At 43.9% G+C, this 25,104-nt stretch overlaps 1 protein-coding gene across 1 annotated transcript in view; it reads right to left on the reverse strand.

Moving 5' to 3' along the window:
- The window catches only part of KLF7 (KLF transcription factor 7), a 59,114-nt gene that overhangs the window by 19,642 nt on the left and 14,368 nt on the right, over positions 1–25,104 (reverse strand). The window contains exon 3 of the mRNA XM_021538858.3: positions 8,342–8,954. Coding sequence (XP_021394533.1) covers positions 8,342–8,954 — 613 coding nt within the window. The remainder of the gene's footprint in view (positions 1–8,341; positions 8,955–25,104) is intronic.

Here is a 25,104-nt window from a genome sequence, read left to right on the forward strand (position 1 = left end):
CTTCACAATCCATCTACCCAGCTGCTTCCCAGCTCCATTTTGGCTACATTATCTGTCAGCCAGGCAGAAAACATGTGGTGACATCACAGAGCCCTGTGTGACAGCAGCCCATGATGTCACATTGCCAACACGTGCAAGCACATAGAGACTGGGCAGCCCAGAACATCAGAGCCTGAACTCTGACCAACATGGCACGCCGAGGCAGCTTACGTGCCAAGATGTCACCCTTGCAAACGACCAGAATGAGCCTCATCCTGGTGGTCTTCCTGACCATGGTGCTCCACAGGCTGTCTCTGTCATTCACTGCCACTACGTATTTGGCTGGAGAACGGAGCAACAGCCTAGACCCTTGCAATCCCAAAGACTGGGTGAGGTTCAGGATGGGCATCATCCCCGAGGGGCCAAAGAAACCACCTGCTGTTGCCAAGAGCATGATTGCTGAAAGGACCAGCACCACCTGCCTTTCCAATTGCCAGGACCAGGTCAGGGAGAAGCTGGACATCTGAATGACTGAAACAATCACCCATTATCCCAGAGAGTGCAGCCCCCAGCCTGCCCTATCCTTTGTGCCAGCTTTGGAACCACCTTGCCCCTTGACATGAGCTGGCTGCTCTGTACAGCCTGGCAACCTGTGGGGCTGCTCAGCATGGCTTGTACTGCCTTCTGCATCTGGAGAAATGTGAAGAAACCTCAGGGACAGGGAAGGTGATGGATGTCCTCATCTTCAGTACGGACAGACTGCTGGGAAAAGGGCACCTTGAGGTAGTCCAAATTATTCATGCCATGGAGGGCCGTGAGGCTTTTCTACCACCTCCACATGAAAGAGCTCTTCTAAACCAAGGAACCAAAGACAATTGAAAAAACAATCAAGATAAGACCAGGTTACAAGGAAAAAACAATGCCAACTCATCAAACTAGGGAAAGGGTAATTTTGGCAGAGGGAGATTATGACCATAAGACTCACAGTGCACTGATTCGAGAACTCAAAAGAAGAAGATAACTGTGCAAAAGGAACAAATAATTTAACAAAAGGAAGACTGAATAATAATTAATGAATTAATAATATCAACTATGACTTGTAGCCAAGGAATATTCATGCCTTGCTCCTGTCAAATGTTCTGTGGGACTGGCTAGACCAGTTGGCAGCACAGAGGTAAACCCATATAGGTTGCTGAATTGTGGCAAGACCTTGCCACAGGTAGAGAAGCTGGCTGTAAAAGTACACCATGCAGATGCCCACATCCCCAAGAGTCAGGCTACTGAATAACATTGCAACAACGAACAGGTGGATCAGGCTGCCAAGATGGAATTGTCTCAGATGGATCTGTACTGGCAATATAAAGGTGAATTAGTTTTGTCTTGATGAGTCCATGATGGCTCAGGTCATCAGGAAAGAGATGCAATATGATGGGCTCATGATCAAGGGGTGGACTTAACCACCGACAGTATCTTCCAGGTCATCCATAACTATGAAACATCTGCTGCAATCAAGAAGGCCAAGCATAAAGCCCTTGTGATAAGGGGGCAGTGGTTGAAATATAAGTATGGGGAGGCCTGGCAGATCAATTACATCACACTCCCACAAAGCCACCAAGACAGGCACTACGTGCTGACAATGGTGGACACAGCCATTGGATGGCTGAAGATGTACCCTGTGCCTCACACCACTGCCCAGAACACCATCCTGGGCATTGAAAAGTAAGTCCTGTGCTGACACAAAACCTGAGTCAGACAATGGAACTTATTTCAAAAATGGCCTCCCAGACACCTGGGCCAGAGAGCATGGGACTGAATGGGTATCTCATATTCCCTATCCCTATCAGACTGGTCTCCCTATCTGCAGCTGGTTTTTGCTATAAGGTGGGCACCGCTTATGCCATTGTGCCCATGGTTTATCTGGGACCCCACCACCCTTGGCAAAAGCATGGACACCTCTGCTGTATTTAGGTCAGCTTCCATGAAACCTTGTAGTTCATCTGCTCCGCTTTCAAGTTGCTGCTGCTGGTATGTAGGTATGTGGGACTGTGTCCACATGAAGTATGAAAGACTGGATTAGGAGAGGTCCATCCAGGCTGCTGGCTACTGTCTGCCCAGATATGACCCAGACTCAAACACCCACACTGCGCTTAGGAAAAGCATCTAACCCAGCACCTGCTTTTAAGATGAGAGGTAGCACACTTGGGTTTTCCTGCCCAGAGCACTTCAGGTCTCCCAGTCATGCCCACCTCAACCTAAAACAGCATTCCTGAGGACACATCTCAAATTCATCCCTGGCATTACCTCAAATACTTTAGAAATGACAGTGCTTTTGGACAAATGGACATCACAAAATCATGGCTTCTCATTGTTAATTTGCCCGTTCTATCCAGTGTGGGACAGCAGCAACACAAAGGGAAATTGCCAGAAGACAAATTGGTGGGTTTCTCTTTGAGTGTCTTTTTATGGTGGTCATCTCTTATCATTTGGCCACTGGCTGGGTGCTTCACTAGGACTCAGGAGCAGGTGGATAGGTATAAAGAAAACACCAAATTACAAATTCAAGAAGGCTTCTCTGTACCTTACCAAGGCAGAGTGCTGTAACACTTGGAGGCACCTGCACTTGCCCTCCTGTAGGTGCTGAATCAGTTTCTAGGTCTACCTTGAGCCAGAAATCTTCTCACATGGCAAACAAACAAACAAATAACACCTATTTGCCTTTTCAAACCCAAACAATAAGATTGTCCCATGCTATTCATTTGGCAAATGATGGAGCAGAAACATGGGACTGAGAATTCAGGTATTGACAACTAAGCTATGGATGGACACCATTGGTGTTTTAAATGGCAAGGGCTGCTTTTGGCAGGGGCCATCCTCCTGCTGCCTGGGTGGCTCTCTAAGATAATTTCCCAAGTCTAAGCTCTTGCTGTCATAATGAAGTGAGGCTATGACTCTCCACAACGAAATCACAACACTCCCCTCCAAACTTGCCAAATGGCTAAAAGGCTGCAAGATCAGAACAGCGTAAGGAGTTCAGAATCAAGCTGGGCTTATTTTAATCAGCTTTGATAAATACTTGTTATGTTTTTACACAAAAAACTTTTTAAAATCCAACATCACAACAAAAGCCTATCTTTCCAAGTTGGCTAAGCAACTGTACTCCCCCAGAAAATGCAGCTCTGAGTGAAGGTCTTTCACATACCCTTCCTCCTTCAATTGCCGGGCCCCCACTTCCAGCAGCGTATTCATCTGTTGCTTCAGCTGCTGCCATTGGAGCTTCAGGCTCCTCCATGTCCCCTTGGCAGGTTTCAGTCCTGCACACAGAGCTGTGGACTCACCACAAAGCCATGGGTCTCTGTACAAACATCTTGAGCTTTGGCTTTAATTTCTTCTATGCCACCAATACTGTTCTCCCAAATGCTTTTCCCTAAGTCATTATTCAGTCTTGAATCCTGCAGAATTGATGCCATGCTTGGCTACTTGCTTTCTCCTTCTCTTCATTGGCTTTCTGTTCACAAATACTACTACACTAAAACAATACAGCAATGCAGCTTCCCATTCATGTGCTGTCAATGACATAGAGTCTTTATTTTCTCTGTTATTCCTTTACTTTGTATTAATCTTCTTTACCTATCATCCAGCCTCAACTCAACTTTGTCCCCTCCACCTATTTCCAGATTTCAGATATTTTCTCTTTCATCTCCAACACTTGGCGAGAGTTCTTTTCTATTATATATGCTACCTCAAAAACCTTCTGTTGGTTAATGCTCTTTCTAATCTCTTGTGTCTCATCTTTGTCTTGCAAATGTAGTACTTTGTTTGTTGTAGTTATTCTAACCCAGCATTTTGGATCAAAGAACTATATAATTTAAAATAAGATGTCCTGACAATGTGAAACAAACCCCACTTGAAGAAGTGCTATCTTAAGATCACATGTAGACTAGTAACATCTACTTACATGGGTATTTCCTGCTTGTTTAGCCCTTAGAAACCTAAACACAGATGTGAGGTGCCCAACTGCTGTTTCTCAGACTTGAGGTTCAGTTGTATCCAATCCTGGTTTTGGATTGATAAATTAAAAAAAAAGCAAACCCTCTGATACTTGTAAAATACAAATCCTAGCAGAACCCCATAAGGGTAATTTTTTTATCACTGTCCCAATCTTAAGGATTTCCTGGCCAGTTTTTATGTGATGCATCATCCCCGGCCAGAAAGTATCCACACCATCTTATACCTTTCCCTGCAAATTACTGCAAGGAAGGCTGATAGGAATGGTTTTGTCAGGAGATAGAAATCTCCAGCAGTCTCTGATGTGGGAGACAGTCACATCCCATGACTAATCTTTCCATAGGTCACAGGCCAGCTCACCCTTAGACTTATTTGCATTCAGACACTCTCAGCAATATCCTGTTTTCTAATTTAGGAAGTACTGATGATTATACATGGAGTTTGGCTCATTGGAATTCCTTTCCTCTCCACTCTCCATTACATTGACAATTCATCTCCATGCATGTGTGAAGGGAGGATGAAAATTTTTCTCTCTCAAAAGAGAGAAAACGCCATTGTTTGCACTGATGTCTGCTCCACAAATAACTATAAGAGAATATGCTAGGGTTGAATTACCATGCCAGTCCTGGTTGCTCCTTCTTTAGATATTTTTACTGCACCCTCACACTGGCAGCGTGGTTTTCCCAAACCTCCAGCTCACCTTTTCCTCCTGTTCACAGGCCCAGCTGCTATTTCTTCCCTGAGGGGCTTCTTTGCTGAATTCTGACAATCAGTCCCACCACTGCTCTTAGCTCCTTTACACACCCTTAATTTTAAATGCCCCAGCTTGCTTTGAGTTCAGTCAAATATTTTCATTTCCCTTTCTATACAGACAGTGTTTTTCCTTTTCCCTTCCAGATTAAATTCTCTCCCACACAGATGATTGTTTTTCCCTCTCCAAAGGTCATCCAGAAGGTGGTTTCATAACCAGTTTGACCACTGATGGGCCTTATAGTGCTCTTGCAGATGAGATGTGGAACAGTAATGTAGAAGATGCACCAAGTGAAATGTGGAGTCTGATGGTCCCTGGGCTTTCCAGCAAAGTAAAACCCCAAGATAGGATTGTTCCCAATCTAGCAAGCTGCTATCAGCCTGCATTGCTTGCAGCCCAGCCTGGCTCATCACGCAGCAGCGAGGAGCAGCAGCCAGCGTCTGGCTGGTCAGCCTTACATATGAATGAAAGGAATGCAGCCTCCTTCCGCTGCCTTCCCCCCCACCCGCTCCCAGTCCAAGGTTTCTTGTTTTCATGCACTGCAGTGAATCCCTTTGATCCAGCAAGTGGACTTTGCACGTGCAAGCAGAGTGACCAGCCCACATCTGCCTCTCTGCCTGTGAACCCCACACTGGGAGCTCTTTGTCCACCGGGGCACTCACATGAGTTTCACAGAGCCCACACTGGCAGACTGCTCTCGCATGACACACTAACAAACCACCAGCCAAAGGAAAATATCTTGCAACCATTTCAGACCCTCTGGCTCAGCCACTGACTAAGCAAAGTGGCTACTAGCCATTGGCTCTGCTGGGTGCATTTGCAACCCGCAGCACACTCAGTTCAGGCATGAAAAAAACAAAGCACCCATGGAGAAAAGGGCTCCTTGTCCCATGCCCTGAAGGCTGCATGGGAAAGGACACAGCTGACATTTATAATTCAGTCCCAAATATCCATAGCTACTCCTCTCTGTCCCATGTTTTTACCAAAGGCAGGAGTTTGCTGTAGGGAACCCCACTGAAGAGGTCAGTGTGAACACATAGATGTCTTGATTGTACCAGCTCTCATTTAAGACATCCAACGGTCAGTGTGTTTTTAGGGAACAGAGCTTGCAAGCATTATGAAGGAGTCTGAATGACTTTGTGCTCCAGACTCAAATAAGCTGTTTAGGTAAGCCTATCACACTCCTTCCCTCAATTTACTCAGGTTGCTCCCAGGATGTAAATGTTCACAAGTATTTAGACAACCTGCTTTCCACAGACAAAATGACAGACAGGTTTCCTGCTCCCAGGTTCTGCATCAAAGATGTGTTTTAACAACAAGGCTGCAGTCAGTCCTCATCACAAAGGGTAACCATGCTTTCTACAAAGCTGTGCACAGCTAGGACATGGGCAGGGGCAGAGTGGTTTTACAGCTGTTAGGACAGGAGAGATCATCATTCCAAGCTTGTATTCCCTCTTGTTTTTTACCTTCCTGCTTTCCTAACAGCCTAAGCTACCTGCTCAGGACATGGTGAATGGAAACAGAAACACTCCCATAATTTAGGGCTGCTTAAGACAGTTTAACTGGCAGGATCAGAGGAGTAGCTGATCCCACCAGGTGAGGTGCTGGGAATGGGCTCTGTACCCAGGCAGCTGCAGTCTCATCTGATAAAGGTCTTCCCCACCTGCCAGCGAAGGCAGATGTGCCTTTCTCACCACATCAAGCACTGCTGTGGATGGGCAGGCTCAGCAGTCATGGTGCCACATACAATCCAAGGCTATTCAACAGCAAGATCACAGGGCCAGTGAGAAACATTTATCATTGTGGATTAATTGTAAAATGCAAGATTTCATAGGGTAATGTAATGTTGGAGGGGAAAGGTTTTGGTCTCAGAAAATTCAACCAGGCCTAGGGCTGGGTTCAAAAGCATACAAACTCTTACAAGATTTTGAGACCAAAGGGTAAAGGTGCTGACAGATTAGAAGTTTTTTTAAGTGCTCCTCATGATTCCTTGTCCATATCCCTATCTGCATGACAACACCAGGAAAACTTCACAAGTTCACCCTTTCCATGCTACTGTGTCATATCCCTGACAAACCTCAGGAAAAGCTGTGTAAGACCCATCACTTCCAGCTTCAGCACAAACATGGGGGTCATATCTGAACAGACAAGATCACTGGGTCAACAGCTCTCACACTCTTCATTTGTACTTTGGTGGCAGCTCCATCGCCTGCTGGAAGACCTTGGCTGGGATGTCCCACTGGCCAGCCCCAGCAGGGAGCAGCCCTCACAGCAGCACTGGCGCCACAAGGAACCAACATTCTGACCATGTTGATGCTGATTTTAAAATTATTGTACTGCTTTCACTGGCTTTCAAATCACTGAATCACAGGTGAGGTCACTCCTGGCAAGGCAGCTATCCCCAGTAAAAGCACTAGAAAGCCCATATAAAAAGATCAATGCCTTTTATGTCTTACTATGATTTATACTTCAGACCATGTAACTTTTACAGTGCTGCCTAGTATGTGATGGATGCAGCTCTCTTAACAACCCACATATTTATCTGATTTACTGTGTTGGTCCAACGTGTTATTTTCTACCTTGCAAGAACAACCTTGCTTCTAGGAATCTGCCTGCATGATAAGATTGTGAACTAAATGTGCAGTTATTGTAAGAGACCACACATTTTACAGTAAAATTGAGAAAATGGATTATAGCAATCCCTCTGGAAACAAGAATAATCACATGATAAGACAGTGCTAATGGGAATTTATCATCTCTCATCACGTGTGAAGCTTAGAACAAAGCAGCAACGTGTGTGAACTGCATAGCTATTAATGCCAATGAATACCAGCTGAAGAGCTGCTGGGGACTATGAAGAAATGAAAGGAGGGAATCTGAACAGCCAGCCTAAGCCAATTCGGTATGCTTCAACCAGCTTACACACAGAGATATATATATATAACATTTGTAAATGTTACCCAAAATAACAGCCTTACATCTATCCATACATCCCATTCTCTCTCTACCCACATTATTTCATTCAAACTCCATGTCATTCTTTTATTTGTTCTCACTGTATTTTAGCACTGGAGAAGTCCAAGATCATGAGTATCTGAAGGGTATGTGCCTCTGCATCTACACAGGCTGCCTCATGCACAGATTATTCCTAAACCACATATTTAAGATCTGAAACACATTTCTCTTTCTCCCACACAAAAGGCACCAAAACCCTACCCACGCTGTTTTCTATTTGAAGAAAATAACACTTGACTAAACTTTACATTTTTAAAGTTGTCTTGGGGAAATGAGTGCCAAAAACCCAAAGTGAAATGCACATAGTTTTAACATGAATGATACATCTACATCTCTTAGGTATCCTAAAATTACTCTGCATCATGCCCCATATAACATATGAAAACCCAACAGATTAATGGTAGATGGTGAACTCCTATGTTCTAGTGAATAATGGGTACATTTGCTGATTATCATATTTTCCAGTGCCCTGTTTCATAAACAGAAGCTTGGATTTTCAGAAGAGACTTTTCTCTTTTCTAAATGAGAATAAAAAGAGATGGTTACAGGTAGGTGGCAGGACAAGATGAGAGAAGAATCCTACATAAGTACCTGTATGAGTCCTCTGGTGAGCCTTTAAGTGGGAGCTCTTTGTATAAACTTTCCGGCACCCATTAAATTGACAGCGATGAACCCTCTTCTTGTTTTCTGGGGATGCTTCTGTCCCTGTACCTCCTTGCTCACTGTCACTTTGCCCACTTTTTATTGTCCCCGCAGTCGCTGTTGCTACACCCACTTTCACAGAGCTGAGTGAAGTTTTCTTGGCTACCAGTTTCAACGTCACTGTGCCATCCACTGCTGAGAGAGTCTGTGGGGTTTTTACGAGGTGGCGGCTGAGCTCCGGAGAGGAAGGGGGAGTTAATGAGGTTACTGCATTGAGCTGGGCCTGGTTGACAGCTGTGTAGCCTTCTGTGGGAGAGCTGGTGGACTGCGAGCTGAGGCACGTCTCAGACAGCAGCTTGTCACGGGAGAGGATAATGTCCATGTTGGCGCTTTTGTCACATGTACTCGTCTCCACTGGTAAAAGGATGGGGTCCAGCCGTCGTATATTGTCCTCTGCATCTGGGGCTGAGGAGGCATGAAGGAAGCAGTCCAAATCTTCACCAAAGGTCTCAGAGATCTTGCGTGGTTCAGTCTGAAGGTATCGCTCCAACTCCAGGCATGTCTGCAGAAGGGAAAGGGAGAGGGGAGGGAGAGAAATCGCTGTTAGAAAGAGATTACAGCATAGCTGCCACCGAGGGGAGGAGAACATGGTCCAGAGGCATTCCAAGACAGCATTCATCAAAACTAACATCTTCTGGTGAGATAGTCACATATTGGGAGACATGAAGATTTGGCATTTGTTTGAGGCTTCTCAGAAATAGTCTGGGAATACCCACATATGGCAGCAGGTATTATACTAGAAGTGAAGATACAACAGCCACAAAGTATCCTCTATATTTTCATTAACGTCTGTATGTTGTTCCGTGGGCACCAGGGCCTTCCCAACTTAAAGTATAATCTGTCACTTCCGTATGAAACTATCCTAACAGACTCATCATTTGGCCATACAAACAAGTCACCTCTCCAAATAACTGCTTCCTCTTCCTTCACAAACATTAACTTTCTCTCCAAATTTAACTCGGTGTAGTTGTCTGGGGCCTAATCTTCCTTAAAGAACACAATTCTGAAGTGTGGCATTTTAAGATAGGAGGTAGAAAAGGTTCCAGTGAGACCACAGCTTGTTTAAAGGGCCTGAGAGAAGGAAAGGTGACAAAAAAAATCCCTATCTACTGTCAGTTTTAGAGGGAGTTTTGGCACATCTGGTCCTGTGTACAAGATGCCAAACTTGCACACAAACACACACTCACTCCTTTATTAAAAAGTAGATGAAGTTGCAGTCAAAGAGGCTGCCACATAAAAATGTGCTCCTGCACCTCCACAGCAGTGATCATCAGCACAAGGATGGGATGAGCCTCCTACATGAATGTGCCTTATTATGAAGTGTCCTGAGCTTGCCCCAATAAAGCCTTCAGCCACCAAAGCACTGTCCCAGTGTCCTCCAGAGCTAACATTAAAAACTTTTATTGTTTACAGAGAACCATTTGCTGTAGTTTCAGGAGCATTTAATGGAGTTTATTAGCACTGTTTTTCATTTCTTGCGGCTTGAAAAGATAGCTGGTTTAATACCACCACTGTGATTTCACAGGGCTTGGAGAAAGAGACATTCTAACTAATACATTTTAGAAACCTCTAAAAACTATGCCTCAGAGAACACTTCTACCAATATTAAGAAAAGGGTTTTAGTCAAAAAATTTTATTCTATGGGAGCTGGTGACCCAACTACATCTCAATCTGGAGAATCCAGCATCTGATCAAGAAATAAAAGCTTCATATGACCAGAGAAGAGATAGAGACTTCTGCCTTCTTAGTACAAAGGTCCCATCAACAGGAATGTAAGGAGGCCCCACTGATGGCTCTCTAGGAACTGCCAGGTAATTTGAGATTATTACTTTCAAAACTCCCACAAAGCAGCACTGTTGGTTGCAGATACAATGTGATGGGATGACTTTCAAGTTCACCATAAAATCTGCCACACTGTTGTTTCTTTTCTAAATAATAGCTGATTATAGATCTGAGCTGTAGAGATGGACAAAAAGCCAACAGAACAGAATATATGCAGGTGAGACATGCTATACTTCAGCATGTATATTATATTCAGAGGTATGAGACTGTCTGTACACAGGCCTGGGCATGGGACACATCATTTGTACTTGCCTTAAGCAACCTTTCCATTTTCTTTACAAGGTTGCTTTCTGGGACTACGAGAAACAGCTTTAGCTGGGAGTTTGATCTCTCCCCAGATAAATCCTAATGGGTTTCAGGAGAAGCTTTCCAACATGCCACATAGTCTTCCAGTAATAACCCCCACCACCAGGAGAGGCCATGCTTTTGAGTTCTTCACATCATGTCATTTGGGCTTTCTGGTCCACTTAGCCTTCATCCAATGGGGCAGTAACAGGTTTAAAGGCCAAATAAATAAAAGGCTTCCAAAGGAAAGAGCAAACATAATCACAAATTAGGGGTGGAAAGGGGGAGGGCAGCAGTAGGGAGAAGAGACAAGGACTCAAGGCCATTAAATCTGATGACAGTGACATGAAATTTCAATCGCTGTGGGTTCAGAAAGCTGCATGCCAGCTCTGGGCTGCCCATGGAGGAGAGGCAAGCAGGAGGTGCTGCTCCTTTAAGGCATCACTACCCCATGACAACAATAGTGGGCCTGACAGTTTTTCCAGCTTCACCATTAATTTTCCATAAAGAGCGGTTTCTCGATAAGCCCTTTTCAGGCAAAGCCTGATGCTTCACAAACCTGTAATTATTCCTGGCTCCCCCCTCCCGCAGCCACTGCACCTGTGCCATTTCAAGACACCAGCTGGTCATGTCTTGCCTTCTGCCTCTGAAATCCAAAACCAGTGGATCAAGCCCATCTCCCCACAGAAAGGGGGACAAAAACAACTCAAAGAAACAATGTAATGCAGTCCCTCCCACCCACCCCCCTCAGCCTCTCCACCAAGTCAATAGCAGGGAAGAGCCTAGCAACTGCTGAGCCAGAAAAGCCCTGTACCTAATCTGCATGGCAGACAAAGCCTGGCGAGAGGTTATGGCCACAGCCCTTCCTTCCCTTACCTCCCACCAGGGCCCTACCTGCTGCTGCACCTTTTTTTTGGTGGCAGAAACAAAGAACCTTTCCCCATATGCACTTCCCAGCTTATTCCAAGTACCTTATGCGACCTTCTCTTCTTGTGGTCCCAATCTCCCAGGGAGTGGTGAGGAAGGGTTTAGAAATCATCCTGTTTTCTTCACTCCTTGTCCAGCGTGACAATTTTTAGGCCAACTTAGCCCACCTTGTCTTGAACACTGACCTAGAGAAACCAGTCAGGCTGAGACCACCAAGGTCCCCACTCCAGGCTGGTAGACCACCAGGAGGGGCAGAAAAGTTCTTTGGTCTCCATTCCCACAAAGCTATTTGCCATTGAGCACATCAAAACCTACTGGGTTTTTCTGTTATTGTTCTTGTTTTTTGTTTCCTTCTGGATTTTTTTTTTTTTTTTTTTTTTTTTTTTTTTTTTTTTGTGGGAAGAGCAGGACCACTATCTACAGAGACACAAACCCAAACTTCTGAATTCAGATGTTTGTAAATCCATATAGATCTCTACTTCCACTACTAGCCTGGTAGGAAAAGAATATCTCAGACAGGAGTAAACTGCTCTTGTCATGCTCTTCTCAAAGTTCTGCTGTATGCCCAGCTTCTCCTCACCACTCATGCAAGAGAGGGAGCTTTGTGTAACAGATGGAGTATGCCACATGTGACATGAAGTCCCACGATCCTTTAGTTGCTACATTGCAGGCAACATGGTGGGTATTAAACTTTCTTATGCAGTGCATGTATGATACACAGCAATAAAGACTTTAAAATTTGTAAAGGGAAGAAGATGTCTCCCTTCAGGAACAAAAGAAGATCCATAAGACTACTGTTGGCTGTCAAGCCAGTTCCACTGGCTAGGGATAAAAAAGTGTGACCCACTAATTCAACCCATCTGCCCTGATTCATGAGGGTCATTCTCCTTGCACCTTTCTCCTCAATTTAACCAGTTAAAAGAAATGATGATTCATGGCTGACAAATAATAGGATGTGACTGTGAGACCCCACACACTTGAAGTAAGCCAGATGGAAAAGGACAACAGTTTGGCATGTGAACAATCCTGTCAAGGCCTTAATCTGATTTTTCAGTTTCAGGTACTGTTGCAAAAAGTCTCACTTCCCCAGCAGAGGAACAATTCAATCACCTACAAGAACTGCTGTGTGTTCCCTCCCAGTAATTCAAAACATCTCTTTGCTCCCCATATTACACTATCATCCAAGTCCTCTGGGGCACATGTAGTGGCAGAATACATGTAAACTGCACACCATGACACTTTCATGTGCAGAACCAGATCCTTCACACAGTACAAGGCAGCCACTGTAGAGCTGTCCTACGCCTGCTAAGGACATACTTCTTGTTAGTCCTTTCAGACTAACACTGGTCCAGCAAAATTCAGTGCTCAGTACGTTTGTCAATTGAGAAAGGTATGACCTCTAATCTAGTTGGATTCTTATCTCTAAAGCTCATTTACTGAAAGTAAAGATTATTTATGAAACATGTTGAGTATGCTCTCTACAAGAGAAATCTAGTGTGTGCCTCTGACAGCAGAGCTTAGTACTCACCTAACTCTACAGCCAGCAGAAATCAAGATAGTTTTGCCACTAACTGCAACAAGAAAAACCTCAGACTCTGCAATCCCTCCCAGACTTGCAAATACTTGATTTGGTTCAGTCTGTATTTTAAGGTGTCTATCAGCTATCTAGGTTAAAGTTGACCCCAAACATTCAAAATCCAGACATGAAGGAGCTGGAGTCACCACTCATGATGCTGATGTTTGACTTCATCTCTCTTCCCCAGAGAGGAACCAGGAGGAAGATTCTAGGTGCCATCATCAATGTGCCAAGCCTCAAAGCAGTGTATCTCTCTTTTAGAGAATGACAGGAAAGACACAGCCAAAGACCAGGAGCCTCTGCAGGGACACAAATTTGGCATCTAGGTTCGGGTACAGACCACTCTGGAAAACCTAATTCCACCTGATGAACCAAAATGTAATCCTAGTTGTCAGGGTATAAATCTAAACTTGCTCCAATGAAATGCAAAGAACTAGTCTTGGTTGACAGCCATGTTATGTATTGGAATTTCATCCATACATACAGACTTTTGAAAAATAACAGGTTGCTTGAGAAGTACCTGCCCATGTTGTGACTCAAACTTCTGGATGCCTTGCACAGGTAAAGATAGGACAATATGGCAACTGTAAAGTTCTGTCAAGGGTAAAAAAAAAAACCCAAACACTTATAATAATTTGAGGATAGAACATCAGGGAAGGCACTGTATCAATATGTTCATTGGCTTCCTCTGTTGTATTGATGTTTAAGTATTTTATAATATCTTGATTCTGAGTTTTTCTAGCAGATCATCAGAAGTTCCAATCTGGAAGCACTAGTTACTTCTAAGTGCCATTTTACTGCAGATATAATTGGACATCAAGCACTGAACTTGGAAGTTATCCAAAACCTAATTAGGAAGTTGGATACTTAGATCAGGCTGTGACAGAAAATGAAAATGTCTAATGTGGCTGACAAGCAGGTCTGATCTACCAGGTCTGTTTACAACACTTGAAAGGATTCTCTTTGTAATTTACACAAGCAAAGCAAAATTACACATGCAATAGTGAAGGTCAAATTTCAACTTCCATCATGACCCCAATGCTTTCCACTGGCATGTAAAAAAGGGGCCTCATCTCTAAAAAACGGTGAAAACCTCAAGACTGAATTGGAGGAGAAACTGCCTTCAACTGAAGACAGCCCAAAACAGTAACAGTAAGGTCAGTGCCATCACCTTTCATGCACGCTCAGAGCAAACAGTGGCCCCAGGTCCAGTGCCCAGTACCAGTTGTATTGTGCAGCAAAACATCAAAACATCAAAACATCAAAAGCTCTGAGCAACACTGACACTTGCATTGTGATACCACAGGCAGAAACTGAACTGGATGTTGTGGGGCAGCCCTGAAGTTAAGAGGAGTAAGAGATTCAAAACTTACCTGCTGCCCTGAAATGCCATGCTATTTTTTATCCTTAACCCTAAAACAGGATTTGAATGATGGATCTTCTTCCCACTGCCAAAAGCCTTCATTACTTCCTGAACAACAACAACAACAAAGCCCAGTACTCTTGCCCATCTATTCCAAGATTGTCATCTGTTCCCACCCAGCTGCCAAAACCTCCAGCTTTTCCTCTTGGCAACTTTTACTGGGCAGTTGCTAGTCATGAAAAAGCTGCAGCACATCAGAGGCTTAACATTTAGGCCAGAATAAAATAAACAGAGTTTTAGTATTAAAATAAGTCGTTTTGCAAAATACACTTGGGCAAAATGGAAAACAGCACCCCGAAATTAAAGTATATGAGAAAAGTTTCAGGCGATAGCAAATAATTTCTATTGCAAAGGTTTTAAGACAAAACTAGTCATGTGTCAGCACAGCTTGCCTGCGTGTTATGTAGTTCATAGAAAAAAAGAGCTAAACCCACTTTTCAGGTACAACAATAAGATACTTATTGACAGCTAACTTCCAGTACTTATTTGTATGCATGTTCCTAATCCCTTGTATATACTAAGGAAATCAAGTTAACTGGATGCTCAACAAACAGACTTTTGCCAAGTACAAAAAGCAGGCACAGGACAGCCAGCAAAGAAAGATCATATGATATGCAAAGACTTGTAACTTCAACACATGCCTGAGGCATCCGGCCAGTCCTCCCTAACACTGTCCGATTGGGTCACACCAGCCACCAGCCTGAAATGGACAAATCTATTAATTCTTGACTCCCCTACACAGGATTGAAGTATCTGTTTGCTAAATTCTTCAATACAATAATGGCCTGTGCCCATTTTCCCTCTTGGTCTCAGCTCAAAGAATGAACCGTTAAGGAAGTGTATTTAGCCAAACCAGCCTATTCACTGTTATTCATGCACAACAGCATTTTCAATAAACTCTCCTACCATGACCCAGATGGCTTTCTCCCTGGATCTGCTCTTTTATACTTCTTCAGAGTGTTAGAAATGGTGAAATCAGAAGCCTCAGCTTCATTCAGCAAAGGTAATTTTAAAGTAAAAATGTGGATACAAAGGACAGCATCACTACTTTCATATAAACATGATTCATTTTCCTGTTGCCCTGGGGCATGATGTAACCAGGGTTATCAAATATTTTAATCACTCTAAAGATCAAAAGATCAACTTTACCATAAATTACCAATTTTCAGCAGCAGAACTGGGTGCTAACAAATGTCTCAAATAGAAAAAAAGTCTGAACCCATAACTCTAACCAAGGAGTCAAAATCAGGTTTTGTTCCCTAACTTGGTGATAATGAAATACATCTTTATCTAACTAATATTCTTTTGAACAGACAAGCCAAATTTTTTCACTAAAAATCTGTGGTATTTGGGCCTTAAGCCTAGAGAATGGCAGTGCAATGGTTATGAGATACTGAACAAAGGACTGCAGCTAAGCATGGCTGAATTTGATAGGCATCTAGATAGGAAAAAAAAAAAAAAGGATGAAAGAAATCTGCAAACAGTGAACCAGGGCTTTGGAGGGCTTTTGTTATTTTTTTGACTGTTTAATAAAGACAGAAAAAATATCTGTGACCAGTCACAACAACAAAAAATAGCATCAATGTCAGCAAAGGATTAAGGATAGCCAAATCAAGAATTCAAAAGTGCAAGCAATCCATTGTCCTAGTATCAAAATATTATAAAAGCCACATGTGCTTGCACACCACCACATACCCTGCATGCTACTATACAGTCAAGACAGCAAGTATCCATACAATGACCATTTGAAAAATTATATAAAAAGTAAGCATGTTTCAAAATGTTTCTGAAGAGATCATTTATTTATATAACAACCTTGGATGGCTTTGAGTGAGCTGGCTAGTGTCCCTCACTGCAAACTTTTCTCCAAACTTCATCAAGCCTGTGTTTAACCTGTTGTCATCCAGTTTGGAAGCAGCTTTGGTTTAGCATTATAAACAGCAAAAAAGCACAATTAGTTCCTTGAATTGTCAGTCCTAGCTCCCACTGAAATCAAAGGATCAGGTTCAAAGCATGCCCCAGAGTGCGGTAAACTTCTCACAGGAAATGGATACACAAGAGCAAATGCTGACGACTGTGGAATGTACAAAGCAGAGCAATATTTTAGGTCTCCATCCTCTATTAAGATTCATCCTTAGAAAGTATTGCAGAGGGGTTACACAGCAGAATTGGATTCCTTGTAATCACTCTGGTTAGGTTCATGAATGAAAAAACGTATTCTTTAGAGACATTTTATTAACATCCAAAGGTATCTTAACATTTCTTACTCAACAGCTGACACAAATGTATACAGCAGTTGCATTCATGCACTCTCAGGCAGCAGTACGTTCATAAGCACAGTCTGTCACAATTAGCTTATTAAACCAAACCTGGAGAAGAGATGTGATCAATATACTCAGTATATGGAATGTTTCCTAAGAGTCCCGGGTTGTGACTCATCTCGTCTGCTCTGACCAAAAAATCTATTAAACAAGAGGATACATAACACTGAATTCCGAACCCAAAACATGCAATTCCTCACATGGACTTTGCGTGATCAAAATTCCTAACGCAAAACGTGCAATTCCTCATACTGACTTTACGTGATTTTTGTGTCTACCCTGTACATGACGCCCATTCATTATCACATCTCAGGGCTCAAAAAATCTTTTGTATGTTCCCTTTTGTATTATTTTTGGCTGTGGGGAGGAAGAGGTGGGGACCTGTCTGGGAAACAGGAAGCAGGAGGGGAATGCGTTGGAGAATAAGGGCAGAACAAAAAAGAATAAAAGAGCATTTATACCATTTCTAAACTATAATAAACATATAGGACCAAAGCCTGCCTCAAGCCATGTAGGGAGCAGTGAGCTGTTTGCCTGAACTTTAGACTTTATTGGGAGCACAGCAACTGTCCAAGTGCATTTACAAAAAGCCATTTGCTGCTTTTTTCTTTGATTTCCTTTTAATCATTTGGGCAATTTGTTATCTTACAAGAGCAAGAAGATGCATGTGCTACTGTGATAAATATGCCAATCTGGGCAACAAAAAGAGAAGACAACAGACCTGAGTTTTGCTGTTGCACCAAGAAAAAAAAAAAAAAAAAAACAGACTAGAAACAAAGTGATGGGAAGCACAACCGGATTCTCAGTTGGGGTAAATCAGCATAGAGCAGCCCCGATTTCATGGTTCCTGTTTACATCAGCTTGGGACCTTGCCAACACTCAAAATCCATGAAATGCTGCTCTTGATTAGCACCACTTAACTCTGTGGCTTACATTAAAAAGAATCCAACATGGTTTTTGATGGCTGGAGATGGCTATTTTCTATTACAAATCTTGTCTGCTTTATTAGGGACAGTGTGACCTAAATGGAAAAATAGGAAGAATTTAAAAACAACAATTCTCAGACAATCTGATGCTTGGATTTGTTTCTTGCCTCTGTCTCTCTTTTTTTAAAATTTGGGTCCCCTAGATGAGGTATTCACAAACTGGTTTCTGCCACTTCTAGGCTAGACTTTTCATCATCTGTGCACAAAAACAACAGCCTCCATGTCTGAATGTCCCATTGCAGGTAAATGTGCATCTCACCTTAAAGCCTGGTGCCTTCCAGAGGATACTATATTACAGTCAAAGGTGATTTTCCATTGCTTTTCATTTCTACACTCTTCTGCCAAGGCTCTTGTTCCAAAAGCCTTAGCCACCAAGGATTTTGATCAGCCTCAAAAATCTCACAGGCAGTGGACTTAGGCTGTTACACACCCTTCTAAAAGCAGCATGGTCCTCTTTAACAGCAATCTGTGAGAACACTCTGGTTAAGAGCCTGCCAGTATTGGCTCAAATGCTCAGCAGCAACCCAGGCAGCTGCTCACAGGCATCTGAGATGTGTATTCCCAAAATGAATTAGATCCAAAAAAAGAGAGGGGACCTGGTACAGCCTTTTGTGGCTATCATTAGCAGCACAAGGTGTGCTGTCAGAACTGGACGAGGCACTGCTCATTACCCGTGAAAGGATCACAGCTCAGCCTCATGTCAGCTCCCAGCAGGCCATACAGAACTGGCTGCACATGGCACAGGAAGCCAGGAGATCCATTAAGACCCCTGCCATTTGCTGACTTGAGAAAGCTCAGCAGGTCAGCCCTAGCTGCTCGGAGTCAGCACACCTCTGTGAGCCAATGACACAACCACAGCTCGCACACTGGCTCACTTTCTTCAGTCTGTTGACTGTGGACACCCACCCAGTTGTTATGATTTTAATACGCTGCAATATGAAAGTGCTATTTCAGGACAAAGTTATTAATAGCTAAGCAGCCAGAAAATAGTCTAGAAGGAATGCAATGTTTTGGCATTCCTGGAAGATAGGATGACTTCCCAGCATCCAAGAAACCACTGGGGTTAATTCAAGATGTTCTTATGCACAAGCCTGTCTTTTGTCAGTTAATGGTAAGCCATAAGGACATAACTTCACAGGACCTGCATGGTACAACAGTCCACAGAAACTACAATGCAGAAAGGCCCAAAAGTTGGTACTTTGTTACTCTAAGTAGGCTGGTGAAAAGCAGAGGCTGGGTATTGTGACAAATCATCAGTAGGAATGGGTTAGGAAAAGCTGTACTTTCCTGGAAGGACAGGGATGAAACAGGACCTGTTTAAGCCCTTCTCAGAAACCTGTTTGCCTCCAGGACCTCAGAGGGGCTCCAATTATTAACCTCTCTTCCCCTATCAGCACTCTTTCCTTCCCTTGTTTATTCATACTGCATTTCCTCAGAAACACTATTTACTTGGGCAGGAGCTTCATAGTCAAGGCAAGTCACTGTCCCTTCTCAGGCTCTCTTTTAAACCTTCTGTTTCTCCTGGCAAAATATCATTAGAAATGTATTGGAGAATACTGTGGAAAACACCAGACCCTGACTCATTTGTGTTAGCAAATTTCACCCTAAAATTAATTGGGAAGATCCACCAAATTAATTCCAGGTGCATCATGGAGCACAACACTCAGCAACACTTTGCAGAGATGATACCACAGGAAGGCTTCTCTCCACTGGCAAGGCTTTTGGCATCCCTTCTGCCTGCACCCACACTGCTGAGAGGCTCTCTGTGAGGCTTTCAGCTTTCCAGCCCCATCCTTAAGTATCCTCCTTGAGCAAACCAAATGAAACTCAGCATTGCATCTTTCCCTAAGAGGAAAAGGACCAGATGATGATGCCAGGAATTGGAAAATGTCATGTTCACAGCACAACAGCATTACCCACTAAACCACCATAGAGAGCTCCAGCTCACTACTGAAAATGCATTGCAGGGAACTGCAGTCCCCCACCACACTCCAAAAAGGAAACAAACAAAGACCACTCACCAACAAGGAAAAGAGGAAACATATTGTGATCATTATAAGCCCAGCAGTGGACATGTTATCTGGCATATTTCCAACTCGGACATTTAAAAAATGTAGCTAGTTTACCTTAAGTGTCCTATTTTCCCCAATTTCCCTTTTCTAGTCTACTTAACTCCATACAGTATCTCCCAAAATAAGCCTGCCTTTGTGGGTTGGCTTTATATCACTCCTTCCCTCTATTGTCTTTCTCAGATGTGGTGGAAGTCTCCAATGTCACAGCTGGGGAGACTACAGGCAGGTTCCTTGGCATGGTTTGCAGGAAGGGGATGGGCGGGAACTGAGGAAGGACAGCCTCTCTCTCCAGCTGCAGGAGAGGGGTCCTCTCATGGCACAGCCGATGCTTCCTGGCATTTTGTTTATCATTAACACTGTTTAACTAAAGCTGTTTTTTAGTAGCCCTCAAAGGTGGAGTCTGCAGCCAGCTCTTGTCATCCCAAACACTGCAGATCTCTGTCCCCGTGCTTTGGTACAATCCCTGCAATTGCAAACATAAACATTATGTTCCTCCAAGTACAAATTACAGCTTTCATGAACTGCAATTTTATTTTGGTTATAAACATACAAAGGTAGCCTTTATGGTGGGAGAGGAGCCACATGCGAGATCAGAGGCTGAGGCTGATTCACAGGAACATTCCTGGGAATACTCTGCTGCTTCACCTCCAACCAGCTCTGCTTCCCAAGTGCTTAGCTTCCCAAGCAATTGCACTTCCCAAGCAGCTGCATGATATTAGAGCTCAAGAGAAAGCCCAAATGACTTGTGGTGGCCTAGGCTGCTGGACAGATCTGCTTCAGATCCTGCAGTCCAGGAACTGGGACTCAGAGAGGCAGAAACACACTCAAACTGTGTTTCTTTAGCTATAGCCAGCACTACTGACAGCCTATGCATTCAGGATAATTTTCCAGGCGCACGCCTTGTGACCTGGTTGTCACTCTGAGCCTCTGCAGGATACATGGCAGCAATTCTGAACACATGGGTTCTGCTCAGAGCACCTTGGAGGTGCTCTGACCGTCACCACAGCTTCAAGGGATTTCCTCCATTTCAAGGGTCTCTAACCCTCCCTGGTCTGTTGATGTCCCATCACTACCCAGCACCAAGCTCCCAACACCTGTCAAAGAAGCATGATACCAAATTGCTCCTCCAAGCCCCTGAGTACCCCTAGGAATTTCAGTCCTCCTGTCAAGCTTGCTAATGTGTCCCTTCTCTGCTACGAGTAATGATGCATTCCTGGAAGCAAAAACTACATTAAATGTCCTCTTTACATGCGAGCTAAGAGCTTTCTTTGTCTCATACAATTTTGACTCATAAATATAATATCAAGGTGATCGTGTTCTTCTCAGACTACTCATGAGTGTTCTGTAAGTAAAACCTGCAATTGGCAATTTATCAGATGGAAAAATAAAAGCCACATTCAGTTTCTACCTATACTTAAAAATGACCACGTGCAATCTCTGAAGCAGTCTGATCTTTTTAACAAGGTCATGAATATCAGCTGAGGGCACAGGAGGAGAAATAAGACCATCCTGCATATGTTTTCCCTTCTGTGCTGTTTTTTTTACTGAGGTTTTGCTCACTTTCTAAGCAAAGAGGAAGCCTCTCCTGTTCCCATCACCCCATGTTTATCCACATTCCAGCAATCAGTGGCTGCTCCTCCAGGCGCTCTCCAAGGGCAAACAACTGGATCTTGCCACAATGCAATTTTGAACTTGAGCCACATCCAGCTGTGAGTGGGAGTGAGGTGGAAGCCCTGTGAGAAGCAGCAATAGAGGCAGTGGATGATGGGACACCATGAAATCTTTTGAAAATATTGCTCCTGCAGGCTTAGACAACAAGCAGAACACACCCTTTGCCTAGTGAAAGGTCTGAAAAATGCACTTTAGGAGGCACAGCCTTAGGAGCCAGAATAAATCCTCCCAGATGTCCCTGGTGACAAAGCAGCCCAATTTGATCAATACAGCAGCATTATTAACACTGCGCTGCCTTACATGAGGATAGTCATATGTTCTTGCCTCTGCTGAGAGTGGGGGAAGGGGTGCAAACTCCTACAACAATTCACAGGGGAAACGTCTCTCTCAAAGTCATTAAGCCTGCACAAAGAATCTCTTACCCATTTTCATGGAAGCTGCTTTTTTGGGAGCTGCTTTTTTTGCTTTTCTGCTTCACTAGTATTGATCAAACTTGGGTGGAATCCTAGAAATAGTATGTGCTTTATGGTTTTCTCAAAAAGAAATTTTGTTTTTAACAACTTAGGATCTCTATCTTCCGGCTTTTTTATTTTGCAGCCATGAATACCCTCTATTGTGGGGGCTGGGTATTGGCACAAATGTAGGTGCTTAACAACAGAAGGTAGGACTTAATGGTTAGCAAATTTTTAAAAATTATTATGAGAATTAGCAATTAAATGCATTTGTATTCAAGGAGACATATTAGTAGCAAAAAGGCATATATATATATAGATAGATAGATAGATACATACATACCATGTTGCTGCTCCTGAGCCCCAGCCAAAGTCATGGCCTTTGTGTTTGGCTCTTGAGAAACACATTTACAGACAGTTCTGGTGAACAAGTTTGCAGAAAACTAGAAAGGTACCATCCCTATATGCCAGGTGACACAAACTGTATCAGAGAAGCTAAAGGCTAAGTGGTAGTAACAGCGTGGGAGGAAGAACTGACTAATAATAAACAAAAGGCCAGGAAATAGCATTTAAAAACATGAAAAAGACCTTCCTACCCACAAAGAGAAGTGTCACCCACTGCTGGGAAAAATCCTACCAGAGGAATGGTGCATCTGCACCAGCCATGCCAATGGCGCATCTTTCTCCAGCACTCATCTGGGACAAAGCAACACATTCTCAAAACCAGAAAACGAGGCTCACTCCCTCTTCACTGGGAAGAAATCCTGCCATACTTTCCTTCTGCCACCTCTCCACCAAAAAACACTGAGACCACCAAATCCAAACCCTATACCATGAAGGTTAAAAATGCTGTTTGAGCACACCAGGCCACCTCCACATTGTGTCTGGTGTTTCTAACCAGAGAAGTGTGGTGCTGCTTCAGAGCTACTGGCACAAAGTTCCTCCAGAAAGCGGTGCTGCAGAAGTGTCTAGACAGACTAAAATTAAAAAGAACAACTTATATGACACTGCCCACTGTCTGCACAGCAGGGACAGATTCTCAGAGGGAGGAGTAAATAGCTGGTGCCATAATCGTAGCTACTGGAGGCATCTTAATTTATCCTGGGCAAGGATCTGGCCCAGAAAAATATTCCTGTAAACTCTGCAGCCAAAAATTCCTCTGCTAGACCACAATCCACCAGTCAAACTGCCAGGGAAGACAATTGCAGAAATAATTTAATTAAAATGGAGATCAGGGAGCTGCTATCCTTTTCAAGCTCTGCTTTTGACTTCGTCTCTCCAACAACTGAGAGCTTGAGTGTCCCAGTTTCCCAGCCTGTAAAATCAGCATGCTACATCTTCTCTGCTTTCTGAGGACAATGGCTGTGAAGCATCCTATCTGTTTCAAAGCCCAACCATCAAATCAAACAGATATCTGAATGCTGTAAACCTCCAGGTCTTGGATGAAAGGGCATGTATTTTTCTCTGCTGAAACAACTCTGTCGTTGCTGTTGGAAAATTTGATCTTCAAAAAGTCAGATTGCAAGTTTTGCTTCCAAGACTATAGATGTCAGGTTCTCTGACTTATTGGGGTACTGCTAAGGAAGAAATTTTGCTGCTACAAACTGCTCAAACTTGCCAGCACAGTTTTAGTACTGAAGTAAGAGTTAGGCAGAGAGTACTGCTTTCCCACAGTTTTGTCATTTATATTTTATTTCTGAACTTACACTTTTGTTCTGTTTAGCATCTGGGAGGACACTGAATTTTCTGCATAGTCAACTTTCAGGAAGTCATTAGATGAAAAAATACACCCAGGATGTAGACCAGTGCAATCACATGACCAAGTCATAAGGATGGTGCCACGTGATGTCTCATTGTAGCAGGTCCTTTGTTTTCACTCCTCAATTTCTGTTAAAACATTCAACTTTTTCTGGCCTGCAGAATCATTAGCAATGGACCATGGTTTAGGACCTGGTTTTTTTTACAGTCCTGATGTTCCACACAAAAATCCCTCACAGACACCCACAGCTTAAGAGCTTTCAGAATAAAGGGGAGATAGATTACAGTTTCTGAGAAAAGTTTTCACAGAGGCAGAACCAAGCAAGAATCCAGAGAGCCCCGCTGCCTGCAGCCAGCTGTGTGCCTCACTACTATTTGATGAGGCCCCACTGTTTTGTTATAACCCCAGCAGACCCTGCATGGAGCCAGCAGCTTCCCTCCACACATGAGAGAAAGGGAATCACCCATCTTCTGAAACACCAGGAAAATATTTTTTGTCATGCAAGCAGCCCAAGCTGACTCAAAGGAACAGAGATGATTAAGCAGCACAGTGGACAAACAACACAGCAGGAAGGCCCAGAGTCCAGGATGTCCCAGCAAGCAAATGGAGAGCACCTACAGCAGCTGAGGTTTGTGTGCCCCCCTTCTAATCCCTCCCCTGGCTCAGGCAGGCTCCTCTGCCTTATGTGAGGGGCTTTGGCAAATCCTTTTTTAAGGTGCATGGCCAGAGTGCAGGGAACCACACTGCTCAAGGCCACTACACTGGATAGTGGTAGAGTGGGGGGACCCTCCAGAGGGACAACAGTGGGACCCCACTACTGACCAGACAGCATTTCAGGCAGGCTGCTCCCTTGCCCACATTGGAGCAACTCCCTTTCTAAAGAGCTGTGCAGCCCTTGGAAGAACCTGGACAGGCTGGAGAGGTGGGCAGTGAAGAACAATCAGAAATTCAACAAAGGCAAGGTCCTGCACCTGGAGAGGAACAGCTCCACACAGCAGCACAGGCTGGGACTGACCTGCTGGAGCAGCTCTGTGGGAAAGGACCTGGGGGTCCTGGTGGACAAGGAGCTGTTCCTGAGCCTTCAGCGAGCCCCTGTGCCAAGAAGGCCAGTGGGATCCTGGGGTGCATTGGGAAGAGCATTGCCAGCAGGTGGAGGGAGGGGATCCTGCCCCGCTGCTCAGCCCTGGTGAGGCACATCTGGAGTGCTGTGTCCACATCTGGGCTCCTCAGCACAAGAGAGACACGGAGCTCCTGGAGCCAGTCCAGAGGATGGCAACAGGGATGATCAAGGAGCTGGAGCATCTCTGTTATGAGGAAAGGCTGAGGGAGCTCAAGGTT

The sequence above is a fragment of the Lonchura striata genome, chromosome 8, assembly GCF_046129695.1.
Source record: "Lonchura striata isolate bLonStr1 chromosome 8, bLonStr1.mat, whole genome shotgun sequence".
NCBI classification, from domain to species: Eukaryota; Metazoa; Chordata; class Aves; order Passeriformes; family Estrildidae; genus Lonchura; species Lonchura striata.